At 50.4% G+C, this 13,417-nt stretch overlaps 1 protein-coding gene and 1 long non-coding RNA gene across 5 annotated transcripts in view; one reads left to right on the top strand and one right to left on the bottom strand.

Moving 5' to 3' along the window:
• The window catches only part of LOC149370925 (phospholipid-transporting ATPase ABCA3-like), a 61,254-nt gene extending 50,622 nt beyond the window's left edge, over positions 1-10,632 (bottom strand). The window contains exon 1 of one of the 3 annotated variants that reach the window (XM_089563804.1): positions 9,684-10,632. In XM_089563804.1, coding sequence (XP_089419930.1) covers positions 9,684-9,823 — 140 coding nt within the window. In that variant the 5' untranslated portion in view covers positions 9,824-10,632. The remainder of the gene's footprint in view (positions 1-9,683) is intronic. The other 2 variants (XM_089563812.1, XM_089563817.1) reach the window with 2 other exon arrangements.
• Positions 9,013-12,642, top strand: LOC149370924 (uncharacterized). Of its 2 annotated transcripts, none has more exons than XR_016286401.1 (2): positions 9,013-9,647; positions 12,422-12,642. It is a non-coding gene; the product is annotated as an uncharacterized LOC149370924 (long non-coding RNA). The 2 variants fall into 2 exon arrangements; XR_016286403.1 differs by having other exon boundaries at positions 9,013-10,423.
• Positions 12,643-13,417: the final 775 nt, after the last annotated feature.

Here is a 13,417-nt window from a genome sequence, read left to right as displayed (position 1 = left end):
CGAGAAAATCCGCGCAAAGTTGCAGTCCGTCTTGGACAAAAACGAGGGGTTCTCAGTCCTCAAGCAAATTTCAGGAGTACTTACCGGTGAACATTCTATAATACCGAACAGTGTAAAGCCATCGAGTACCTAAGTACAAGCACGCTCCTGTAACATCCGTTGATGTTGAGCGTTCCTTTTCAGCATACAAGCTTGTTCTTACTGATAAGAGGCATAAATTTGAGTCTATCAACCTGGAGATGGTGCTTGTCTGCTACTGCTTCCATAGCTTTAACAGTGATTTCTAGATGGATGATGTTTATTTTACCATGGATCCTCGTGGATGTAGTACGTAGGCCCGTGCAGAACTATGATTCTTTTCGGCATATTCAGCATCAAGCAGCACTGTGTGTAATATTTTCTAGCATCTCGTATTTATGGTTTCCAGACCCTTCTAATGGCAAGCACCATTTGATAGTCTCGTGGCTCCAGACACGTGAAGCCACAAACTATAAAACACTGTTCAATTCCTGTGTGAGCGAAGACTGAACTCATTTGTCAGATGCTTTGAATTGACAATGTTTCTATCAATTTCTAAATGCATGGCCTCCTGTTAAGGTGTTCATTGTTTCTACTTTTGTACGCGACAAGCGAATTGCTTGTTTCGAAGTGTACCAAAGTGTTTTAAAACGGTTGGTAACCGTTACTTTTGCTCTGCTGAAGCATGTGTATTGTACGAAAAGTTGCGCGACAGCCTTAAAAAAACGGCTTCTAATGTTCGCACCTTGCTTAAGGTCCCAATTCATTCCTGCTGTGTTTTTGTTTTATTTTACGGCAGATATTGCGCGCTGAAGTTCGGAACTGTGCGCACTTTTGATAAAGTTTATAGTGCCTATTTTTCTCCGTTAGGTGCCTAAAAGGCAATTTTAGCCGCCTCTTTATGGCGCCTAAAACGTGCTTTTTAGTGCCTAAAAATCCGGCCTCTACTCATCATCCTCAGCCTAACTTTGTCCATGGCAGGAAAAAGGCCACTTCCGTACACCCCCAAATTAACCCTGTCCTGTGACAGCTGCGGCCACCTTATCTCCGCAAACTTCTCGACCTAATCCAACCTTCTTACTCTCTGCTGCCCCCTCTATACCCCTACCTACCTACGCTTACCTAGCTCTGTTCCCTGCATAATTTTGCTCTCTTCACTTCTCAGAGTAAAACCTGCCATGTTCGTTTTCATAGTACGCTGCGCTATCCTCAATTCAAGTTCAAGCATTTTCACTAGCCTCCAAGTATCTTCCCAGTAGGCAAGTGTACAGTAAGTGTAAACTTCAGCGTCCACATGCTGCGAAGAGACTGTTTCCAGGCTGCGCCTGAAACTTAAAGCGGTGTAGACGCCTATTATGCGAACAAAGAATAACTGCGCAAAAAGGACGGGACCAGAGAAGAAGAACCACCCGGGCAAGCACAGACTAACCACTGATTTATTGCACCAATGCCTCCTTCCTTCAACACAAAAGCGCGTGGACACCAACCACAAAGACAAAAGCCACAATCATCTCGTTAAACCAAGAAGCTCCAACTACTTGCGGGACAAATATACGGAAGCATCGCTAACACATTTGTCAGGACCTAATCTCGGGATTTCCAAGGCTTCGATAATTTCACATTCTTTCTTATCTCTCGCGCATCTGATAACCTTAGTCCTGTCGAAAAGCGGATTACAATATTCGTCATCATACAAACAAGTCTTACAATGCTTAGGCAGATGCTGCCCCCTTGAAGGTTATCGGAGGCGCGAGGGATAAGAAAGAACGTGTAATTATCGAAGCCTTAGAAATCGCGAGATTAGAGCCTGATAAATGTGCCAGCGATGCTTCCGTACACCTGTACCGCAAGGAGTTGGAGTTTCTTGGTTTCACGAGATAATTGTGGCTTTTGTCTTTGTGGTTGGTGCGCATGCGCTCTGGTGTTGAAGCAAGGAGGCGTTGGTGCAAAAAGTCAGTGGTTAGTCTGTGCTTGTCCCGTGTGCGTCTTCTTGTCTTGTCCCGTCCTTTTTGCGCAGTTATTCGTTGTTCTCATAATGTCGTAACAACTAGCCCCTCACCACACTCTTCTAGATAGAGGCGTCTCTCATAGCCTTAGTCGCTTTGGGACGTTAAACCCCATAAACCAAAAAAAAAAAACCAACCTCTTCTAGATAGACACCTAGTTTTGGTGGCATGTTTTCTTCTCTATAATGGTGCTGAAGACAATACCATGCATGAATCGCCATGCGGTATTCGCCTCCGACCACTAAATAATTTATAATTAATTTTTTTCTGTCACGCTGTTTCGGTTTCGGTTTCAACAGACGAAAGATGGCTGTGACGCCAAAGTGGGGTTATATGTCACGTGAGGCGTAGAAAAACTGCGGTGTAATCGATGTCTTACCGTGTACCCATAGCGGTGCCACTTACTAGTAGATAATACTGAAGATCGAATTTGAAGTTATTATGTTCTAGCACAGTTTTGCCGAATGTTTCTCAAACCTTTCGGATTTAATAAAATGGAAAGTTGAGCTCGTTAGTAGGTCATGTTTGTAAAACATGCCTTTCGTCTTAGAGATACGCGAAGACTCTGCTGGTCACATGATTCAAAAAGAACTGCCATGCCGTCAGTGTATACGTTTGTGTAAAGATGTGACGTCTATAGTTACAAGAAATACCGCGTCAGGTGTTATAGTGGCTATTTCGCGGAGAAGGTAGTTTGTATGTTTGATATAGGATGGATGTGTGGCCGGAATATAATTGATCAGTGCGTCGATGTACTTTGAAATCGGTTCTGATGGTACCTATCCTTGCAATTATTGGGCGTTCAGGGTCACTGGTTTTACGTATTTTGGGTAGCATGTAAAAAACACCCACGAGAAGGATGTGTAGCTCTGAGTGCCTTCCATAGTTTTGGGGAGATTTCGTTGTGCTTTGTAGAGTACGGGAGGATATCGTATGTACCAACAACACTGTGTACAAATACAGAATATGGAAATAGCAACAGTGACAAAAATTGCTTTTTGGTTTTATGAAAACGTGCCCTTAGCGCCAGTAGAGTGAGAAGGAATAAGAGAAAATGCATCAACAATAAATCGCGTCAATTAAATGGCGTTTATTCTAAGGCGCTTATTTGGAGTTACTCCGTTCGAGTCCAAAATTTTGCGCCACCACTCGTGGCATAATTTCTTGGCATTTGTTTGGCACTGCGCAGGATTCCAGCAACGTATCTGAAATAATTATACTATATGACTGCGTCTAAAAACGCTCGAGGGATGACCTTCTCAGCCGATACCTTTCGTTTTCTTCCCAACATAAAAAATAAGTGCGGTTTCGGTGAGTACGAAGAGACTGTGACGCTTATTCAAATACCGCGGCAAACTTTATATTGTTGACAGTGGACCAATTAAAAAGGGACAAGCATAAATTTGAGCCATGAGCCCCCTTGCCACTGAGGAATACCGGCATTTCACATTCCCATAGTGTGTCTGAACACGCAACTCACAGCAATGCCAGGTGTCCATCATGTTCTTGTGCTGTAGAATGCCACGTCTGAATACCTAGTCACGAGTATTTACTTGTGCATCTCAGTGTTCACCCCGTCGAACCTTTACGAGCGATGCGGTGGGGTCGAATCACTGTAGATCACAATATTAAGGCGAAAGCCTTTAATGCCTCATCGTTGCCGACAGGAGGCTGTCAGCAGAGGTGTCGCACTTTTGACGGGTGTCCACCGAGATATATGAGACAGTTACTGCGTAATGTCCTTAAATACAATTTTCATTTTCTCCATAATGCCCCCTCTTTCTCTTTCTTCTTTCACTCCCACTTCCTCTCTTCCTCTACAAACGGATGACGGGTGTCCACCGAGATATGTGAGACAGTTACACAGCAATTTCATTTTCCTTAAATACAATTTTCATTTTCTCCATAATGCCCCCTCTTTCTCTTTCTTCTTTCACTCCCACTTCCTCCCTTTCTGTACGGTGCAGTTCAGGTGTCCACCGAGATGACAGATAATTACTGCGCCATTTCCTTTCCTCAAAAAGCGTTGCGTTCAAAGGGCAAGGCATCGCGCCGAACGGGTGGTGGCGTTCCTTGGATCTTGGGGATATCTGTTGTTTCAGCCGGCGTCTTCGCTTCGGCGGACGCGGTTGTTGCGACGCGCGTCTCTTCTTTCACTCTCTCTCATCTTTTAACTCTCCTCTATGTGCACGTGGCAGCGGTGGTGGCTCGGCGAGTCGGCTCGGTGGTGGCTAGTCGGCAAGCCCACGCACTTGCCTTTTCATCTTTTTCTCAGTCGCAGCAACAACAACGTTCCGTGGACTCCCTGGCAGCGCTACAACACGCTGTCGCGTTCCACTCCTAAATGCGAAGCTTAAGCGTTATTAATTATCACTTAATTAGTATGTAGTAATTAATCTGTAATTTTTAAATAATTATTAAATCACATTGCTTAGTAATTAGTCATTAATTATGTGTGACGTCATACAGTGGTGATGCCACCAGTGCCACAGAGGCAGTTAAAGTGGTGCGAAAAACGCTTTCGCATCTACGCACTTTTGATAGTCAAAAGTGCCCCCTGAATTTTTTCTTACCTGCCGGCGGTTTGCGCCTCAGAGAACAACATATTTGGAGATTCGGCTCGCACATTTACGGTTCTCCCTTTCCCTTCCAGCCCTGGTCTCCTTCGGTGCAAACATCATGGGACATGCCCTAAAGCCAGTGTACGAGTTTCTCCGCAGTTACATCATTGCAACCGTCATATTCTTTGTTAACTTGAAAATTTATTTCAAAATTGAATTTTTTCTCTTTAAAAATCTCATTAATAACCCTTTGCAGTCCCTAACAATATCACTAGCCCTCCCAGCTTCCACAGCCAGTGCCGTTAGGCCTCACTGAGCATGGTGTTCCATCTGTTGTTTGGGTCTGCCCTAAACCCTAGCTAATCGCCTGCCGTGGTTACGTGCCATTTCAACAATGCTATCAAAATCAACAACACCCCGAGATCACGAGATCTCGGCCGTCCCGTCTGCTGCAGAATGCAGCCATCTTCGACGCTATTTTAACGTTTTCACTTCGCCACTTTTTTCCCCGTCCGGCCTGCAACTGATGACTGCCGTCTACGTGCCCCCGAGAATGGAACGACGCTGCTGGATCACTATGCTGAGCACAATGCCCCTCTAGAGGCGCTGCTGTCGGCACCGGCGCCGTCGACGAAGATGAAGATAGCGCGAGCGTAGACGCTCGAGGAGCTCAGAACAGCCTCTACGAGCGGCCAGGCAGCAAGACGCATGGGTCCGCTCTGCCGGCCCTCTATACGCGGCTACCGGTCTCACTTCAATCAACGGAGGCGGCCTGCGAGCACCGGTCGTCTGTCACAAGTTGGCCTCCTCGGACGACAACAACAGCGCTTGCAACCCAGCAGCTGCCGCGCACACTTCGTTCTCGCCCCACCTTGGCCCTGCCGCAGCACGACTGCTATCCATTCACCGGAACTGGCAGGCGACATCGCCACAGCTTCTTACATCCTGCAGTCCCCTACCGTCATGTCAAAGCCTTCGTTTTTTCACGGTGAGTTCCCCCTCTTTATAGGCTCCCGTACTTCCCGAAGCTACCAAATTTACCAGGCTTTTATGCCAAGGACCTCATCTTGTGGCTGGCGCTACTGGATTGTCGCTTCAGTGTCACAACATTTCCAACGAGTGTCTGCGCAATGGCCACGCCGTTCGCGATCTTCCCAGCGGTGTCTTGGCACAGCTTCGGTTACCGTCTCGTGGCCTCGGACGTCTTGAAGTCGACCACCGCCGGCTACTTCAGCTTGACGTTCCCGCTGCCTCCCTGCTTTCTCGGGCTTCCTTTTACGCCTACGCCGCCTACCATCTCCCCGCAATCAGTAGAGCGGACATCCACAGCTCCGCTACACCTCTCCATGATACCATGGAGCTCTCCATCCCGACCATCCTTTTCCTCAAGGTTCGCCAGGAGCCACACATGGATACTTAGGACTCCTGCGCACCGTTTCTACCTGCCACAGCGTCTTGCGGGGAGGCCAACAACCTAATGGTTTTCGACACACCTCGCACACCTGCCGCTGCCTCCTGTGACAATTCAAACATGGCGCAAGCTCTTCTACCCAATGTTTCGGAACCAGCAACGAGCACTTCACAGCAATAGGCGACAGTTCTGTCCTGCTTAGGATCCCGTACGGGGCCGACTACAGGACTGCTGTGATATCCACAGCGCTCACGTCGCCCGTTACTCTCCTCAACGATTATCCCTCGCTCACACCGATCCGCATAGCATTTCCCACCCCTCCATCACGTGTTCCTGCACCCGCGTAACGTTAGCTGTAATGGGCGTTGCCAAACGTAGCCTCAGATTCAGATCTCCCTTCACTCGGCGATATGCTCGAGACAGCCGCGCACAAGACTAGCACCCATGAGTTTCCGCACGCGGCAACAGACCATATACGTCAGCGACTTCACTTCCTCAGCTTTATACGTGCCAGTGTCAATCAAATCCCACACTCGACACCGACATCACGGAGACGGAAGTCAGAGCGGCCCTCCTGATTCTCCGCGCCAACTCCGCACCTGGTGCAGACCAAATCACAAACTCCGTGCTCCGTAATCTGGATGACCAATCTATCACCCACATTACGAAATGCTTCAACCAGTGCTGGAGGGAGGGTAACCTCTCGCAGTCCTGGCGCCATGCGAAGGTAATATTCATACCCAAACCCAACAAACCGATTACACTCCAAAACCTTTGCCCGATTTCGCTAACCTCGTGCCTCGGGAAGCTCCTCGAGCATGTTGTGTTAGCGAGACTCGCAAGTCACATGGCGGACAACAATCTTTGGCCGCATAGCATGGTGGGATTTCGCCCCCATCTATCCGCACAGGACGCCATGCTGCAACTCACACACGACATTTTCGACCCGCTTCTTCCAGGTCACACCAAGGCAGTCTTAGCTTTGGATCTCTCCAAAGCTTTTTATCGCATTGAACATCAGGCGATCCTGACTGCTCTATCCCCATTGAATGTTGGTGTGCACACGTACGCCTACATTCAAGCATTCCTCACTGACCGCACGGCTGAGATACACTTCGGCCCTCTGTCTTCCCCCTCCTACACGCTTCAGAGTGTCGGCACCCCTCAAGGGTCCGTCCTTTCCCCCTTTCTCTTTAACATAACCCTCATACCCCTCGCCCGGAAATTGGCAACTATTCCCCACCTGAAGCACACTCGTTATGCCGATGGTATCACCCAGTGGACCACCCACGGCAGTGACGGCGGCATAGAGAACACCTTACAGGAAGCAGCCACCCTCACCCAAAATTACGCACGGACCATCGGACTGTCTTGCTCCCCAGAGAAGTCCAAACTGGTCCTCATCCGGCTTAAGAACCGCCGCTCTCCCCGCTCCCCCATTGCCATTGAACTGAATGGTAACCCGGTACTGGAGGTTGACACCCTCCGTGTATTGGGCCTACACATACAGAACGATGGGAAAAACATCACCACCCTCAAGAAACTCAAGCAGGTTGTAGGCGCGATATCGCACCTCATCCGAAGGGTTTCGGGACATCATAGAGGCATGAAGGAGCGCGACCTATGTCGCCTCATTCATGCCTGTCCTCAGCCGTGTGCTGTACACTACCCCATACCTACAACTATCCAAACATGACATAAACGCTTTGGATGCTTTGATTCGCAAGTCATTCAAGGTAGCACTTCATCTTCCCCTCAACACACCTACAGTCAGATTACTGGGCCTGGGCCTCCAGAACACGATCGGGGAACTGGTGGAGGCCCACCGACAGGCCCAATATATCAGGCTCGCAAAAACTTCCACAGGTCGGTATATCCTGGACTCCCTGGGAATCAGAATACCGGCCAACGACCCAACCCTCTTCGCCATCCCACGACCCCTTCACCGGGAGCTCCTCATCAGGCCGCTCCCGAGGAATATGCACCCGTCCCAGCATGAGCAGCGCCGCAGAGCCCGTGCGAAGGCACTCCATCGAGCGTACGGCTCCGAGCCGGAGTCCGTATGGGGATCGCTGCCTGCACGGGTGATGAAGCGACAGCAGCTGTGGTGGACTCCTCTTCATCCACCCTCCTCACACTACCTCCCCCTCCAGACAGCTCTCCTGAGGCTGCAGAGGAAGCCGCCATTGCACTTGCTATCACCCGCGCGGAAGCACGGTACATTTCAAGTGACTCTAAAACTGCGATTCCAAAATTTTGCTCGAGGCCGAGTCCATGTCCCTGTTTTTGGCATACTGGACACGCCCGATGCACCCCCACCCCGCCAAGTGGAGCTGATAAGGGTGCCTGCGCACTCCGGGAATTCCGGAAACGAGGCCGCTAACCTTTTAGCCCGAGGTTCTCTAAACCGAGCCATAGTCCTTCAAAAGCATTGAAGGACTATGACCGAGCTCAGGTGGCCTCGGATCGGGGATTCACGAAGGAGCGCATGCACTCATTCAGCGAGCTGACGCAGGCATACAGAGCCTCACGCCAACCCTACCCCTCACCCCTCGGTAGATAACCAACACGCAAGACTTTGGCGCAGACTACTGACACTCTCTTCCCTGTCACGGTAGTGACACACCTGTCACTACCGCCACTTAGCTTAAAGCACGGTTGAGGTGTCCACTGTTCCAAGAGGGCAGTTATGCGCCTCCCCTCTGGTTCAGGTGTCCACCGAGAAGTGGACACCTCGCCCTCATCTCACGCTACCTATGTCCTGGCATAACAGAGCTAAGCCACTGCCACTTTTATTGCGAAAGCAATACTACGCCAGGTCTAACCGCTCGTCGCGTGGTCCGTGGACTATGCGACGATTGTATTTGAGGAAAGGAAACTGCGCAGTAACTGTCTCACACTCGCTCCTCGCGCATGCGCAGTTTGGGCTCTCGGGCTCCGCGAAATCGCTCACACCGAGCGTTGTGTTGCTTCCGCAAGAATAAATGTTTTCCAGTCCAATCCATGCCCCCAGAAACTGTGACGCCCTCCGACGTGAATGCAAGAGCCGATGTCAGCGTTCATAGACGGCGCCCTTGCGCCGGCTGCGAACCCTGAACGATGACGACAATAAAGATGCGCGGCGCGTGCTGTGAGCGCAAGCACGGCACGGGCAGAATCGTTCCAGAAGCCTGCGGAATCGAACATCATTACGCGGCGCGCCGTGCCCGTCCCCGCTAATCTCGACAGTGCCGACTCCGGCCTAAGAGGACCAACGCAACCAGCCTTCCGCCTGCGCAATACCTCGAGCCCGCAGGACGCCTCTGCCTTTTAGCTTCGTCAGCCATCCCTCTGGCGCAAGCCAGCAAGTGCGGTTCGTCGAAGTGGAAGCATCTGTTCAATCTCCACCGCATTCCCTCGGAGGCTTTTCGGTTTTCCCCACCTGATTTCGAACCTGTCTCCTAAGTGGCTCACGAGGTGACCGACGCCATCGCTGCACCCCTACGCGATCTACCAAGGACTGAAACAGAAGCTTCTGGAACGCACACTGGCGTCCGAGAACGCGCGCCTGCAGGAGCTGCTTGCTAGCGAAAACCATGGCGATAACCCACCTCTACCATCTGCTCACTACCATGCGGCAGCTCCTGGGCGGAAGCAACATCGACACAAACGGTACGCTGTTGAGCGAATTGCTCCTGTAGCCCTTACCGCTGTTCCTCTACCTCGTCTTGGCTGCTGCGGAGGACGTGACCATCGAACGCCTGGCTGCGCTGGCTGACAAGGTGCACAAATGGTCTCGCTTTCGACCGCCACCCTCCCTTCGACACCAGCGACCTCAGCCATTTCATGGTTGGAGGCACAGATCGACCGCACTCCAGACGACCTCACGTCGACAACGCGGGGACTTACCACGTCAACGTCGCCGTTTCCTGCCTCAGCGGCCCCCGCTGGTCCATTTCTAACAGATTGCCACTCTGCAGGTACTGTGGAACATTTCATCGCACCGCGCCCACAAATGCGGATCTTCATACAGCTGGTCGGGAAAGGCGGTGCAAGATCACTGATTGTGGGACGCGACCTCGCTCTCCAAACCGACCACCTCTTCATGATCATGAACAGGATTTCTGGCCTGAGGTTCCTCGGTGACACGAGTTCGGAAGACAGCGTGCTGTCGTCCACCAAAGCTGACCACACTTCCAACACTCCGGGACCAACGCTAAGTTTGGCGAATTCGTCCATTGCCGCACGTGGTCTCGCTCCCTCACCATCGACCTGGGATTGCGGCAACCGTTTCGGCGGGTGTCGTAGACTTTGAGCAGCCTGCCATCTGCGGGGACTCCCTGTCCCATTTCGACTTTGATGAAAAGCCTCCTCGATAACACGACTCGCCTTTCCATCCCACTCGCGATTTTACAGCCGGCTTGTAATGCTGCACGGTATTCAGCAAGGTGAGCCTCGTCAAAGCCTACAGTCATATACCTGTTCAGTGTCCCGACATTTTGAAGACGGCAGTCACGACGCCGTTTGGACTGAGCCCGTGCGAATGCCTTTTGGGCTTCGTAACGCAGCCCAAACGTGCCAACGTCTTAAAGGTGCACTGAAGAGGAATCTGAACTCGTATTTTTACGGCTGGAACTCGATCTACAAGTTCCGTGTTCTTGGAAACTTCGAATTACTGCCCTGTGTGGCCGATTTCCCTAATTTAAATCGGATTAACGGCGGGCTTCCGCCTTTTTTTTTTTTTGAATTCCCCGCAAACGGTGGTAGGAGTCGATCAACCTTTCACCCAGTCCCGTGGCGGCTTGCCGCTCTGCCATCGGCGAAGTGATAGGTAGTGATCGGCGAAAGCAGAGTCCACGCGTATTTTTAAATCCGTGGGCCTAATTTGCAGCTACGTAGTCTCTAACTAAACCTATTTATTCACGGAAACCTAAAATAAACAAAATAAAAGTGAAAGCTAAGCCGCCACGCGACTGCCTGAAAGGCACTCCATGCGTTGGTCGACACCTCCCACCGTATGCGAGGAATTCAAAAAAAAAAGAGGGAGCAGGACGTTAATCAATTTAATTAGAGAAATTGGCCGCACAGTGCAATAAATCGTAGTTTCTAAGAATGCTGGGAACGTGTAGATCGACTTCCTGCGGCAAAAAGACGAGTTCAGATTCTTCTTCAGTGCACCTTATACGTCGAGGTGACGCGCGGGCTCGCAGCTGTCCTCACCTACATCGACGACATCCTCGTCGCCAGTCCGACATCGTAAGGTCACGAGCATCGTCTGTATGTCCTGTTGCAGCAGTTTTAACAATATGACCTCGTTAACATCCTAAACATGCGGCGCTGGCAGACGAGGGACGAAGGAAAGGCGAAGGAAAGATGAGGCCAAGTGTGCCTCATCTTTCCTTAGTCCCTCGTCTGTCAGCGCTGCATGTTAAAAGGAAACACTTTAAGGTAGCCCCTTCACAAAAGTCTCACCAAAGCTCAAGAGGTTAGGTGGAAACAACTCTGAACCATACTCTCCCAAACTTGGTAAGAATGCACCACATCAACCCAGACGAGTTCGAACCCGACTGCTCAAAACTTGGCCAGAGAGCCACGATTGAACACAACTTTCGGGACTGCCCTGCAGGCCCACCGCCAGAAGCTTGTAGGCTCGCAAAAGTAGCAGACCCTGCTGGCCAGCTCTAATCCGGAAATACAAGTCCGGGTCCCAGCACGAGCCCAAGAGGTCGCCTTTAGCACCGACTGAAGGCCATCTGGTGGGGTAGGCAGAACCCATCACTCCCAGTGGCGAGTTTTATGACTACAAAAGGCGTGGAGGTGACAGCGCTGAACTAAATTCGCTGATGAGAGCGCTGTAACCGCGGCACTTTCGGGTACACGGAGAATGAATGAATCAATGAATGAATGAATGAATTTTATTCCCGTCTGGACGCTGCCATGTTTTTTTTTTCCCGCGGACTTTCTTTTTGCCGAATAAAAACTGCTATGCTAAGGCTACCTCGTCGGAAGCACCTGGGTCGAACCATTTTCATGGCGCTCGACAACTTTCCTATTCACAACTGAGCGTAATAGGAAAAATACTTGCCGGTATTTTACACAACTCCTGACAACACTGTTAAGCACATCAGTAGCATACAATTTTGTCTAGCATTCTTGTCGGGTAGCCCAGACCATACTTGTTTGAACGTTATAAAACTGTATCAAACACAAGCGTTTCTAGGCCATTTTTAACATTATGCTGTTGACACGTACTAGAAACGCTGCAGCTTAATGTAACATTCGTTGTTGCTGCAGTTTATACAATTTGATAACAATGCTGAAATTTAAGGTGTTAACTAGGAGCCGATTTACCACGTCGTCACTCATTTCTGCGATTCCGTCAGGCGTATGCGATGTCTGAACTGCTGATGATGGCTCCGTGCTGCGTGACGTCCTCCTCGTCGCAGGCAAAAATATTGATGGCAGAGAAACCTGGGAGACACTGCTAAGAAGCCCGGACCCAGAGCTCCAGCGCCCCACCATCCACGCAGCGGAAAAGGCCGCTACCAGTCAAGGACTGCCAGCCAGCTAACTGCGGACGCGCAACTCCACGTCTCCCAGGCCTGCGTGCTGGAGGCGGGGAGCAACGTCTTTTTTGATGGAAGTAAAAGTTGTTCAATCAATCGCCTCCCATGCTCCGCACTCTCCTCCTCTCCACCTGTGACGGTGGCCACGTGACCGCAGACGCGAAACATGGGGTTGTAAAAAACGCGGTAGATCCGAAGTCCTGTTACAAAATCTTATCCATTCCCTCAAGGCGAGGGGAGATGAGACCGGTACTAAACATTTCATTCCTCGTGAAATATTTGAATTTTGCTTGAAGAGATTAAATTTGTACCTTCTAAGCACCGACCTTTTAATCAAAAACATTGCAGAAATGCTGTCTGTAGTGACCATCATAGTGCCGGTTACAGCCATATGAGATTTGATAAGGTCGTTCTAGCCAAACTAGTGCACCCTTTGTCTGCAGAGTGAGAGAGACCTGTAATGCCTTCCGGCTAGGGGTCGCCTGCGCATTGAGCTGATGGAGAGTTCATATGAGCAGTTCGTATCGCAGGATGGGGGAGATGTTGGGGGGGGGGGGGGGGGTTAAACATGGGGACCTGTTAAGCGGTGGTGCAGCTGTGCAGAGATATGTGCTGTGGTGACTTGCAGTGAGGAGCAGTTGTGGCAGTGATGCATGTTTCGATATCAGGTTAGGTAGTGGTTACAGAATCTGTTTTCAGAAAAGGAAAGGCGCAGTAAGAGTCACTTCTCTGTGAATACCTCAACAGCGCTGTGAGGGAAGAGACTACGGAGGGAGTGAAAGGGAGACAAAGAGGCGCCCTCGTGGAGAGCTTCGGATAAATTCAAAATTCTGACCAGGCACCTGGCGTTCTTAACGTGCTTTGGCAGCAGGGTAC

This window comes from Amblyomma mixtum, chromosome 1 (assembly GCF_055824585.1).
Source record: "Amblyomma mixtum isolate Tamu chromosome 1, ASM5582458v1, whole genome shotgun sequence".
Lineage (NCBI taxonomy): Eukaryota > Metazoa > Arthropoda > Arachnida > Ixodida > Ixodidae > Amblyomma > Amblyomma mixtum.
The sequence above is the reverse complement of the archived record's forward strand: the minus strand, read 5'-3'. Positions and strand labels throughout refer to the sequence as shown.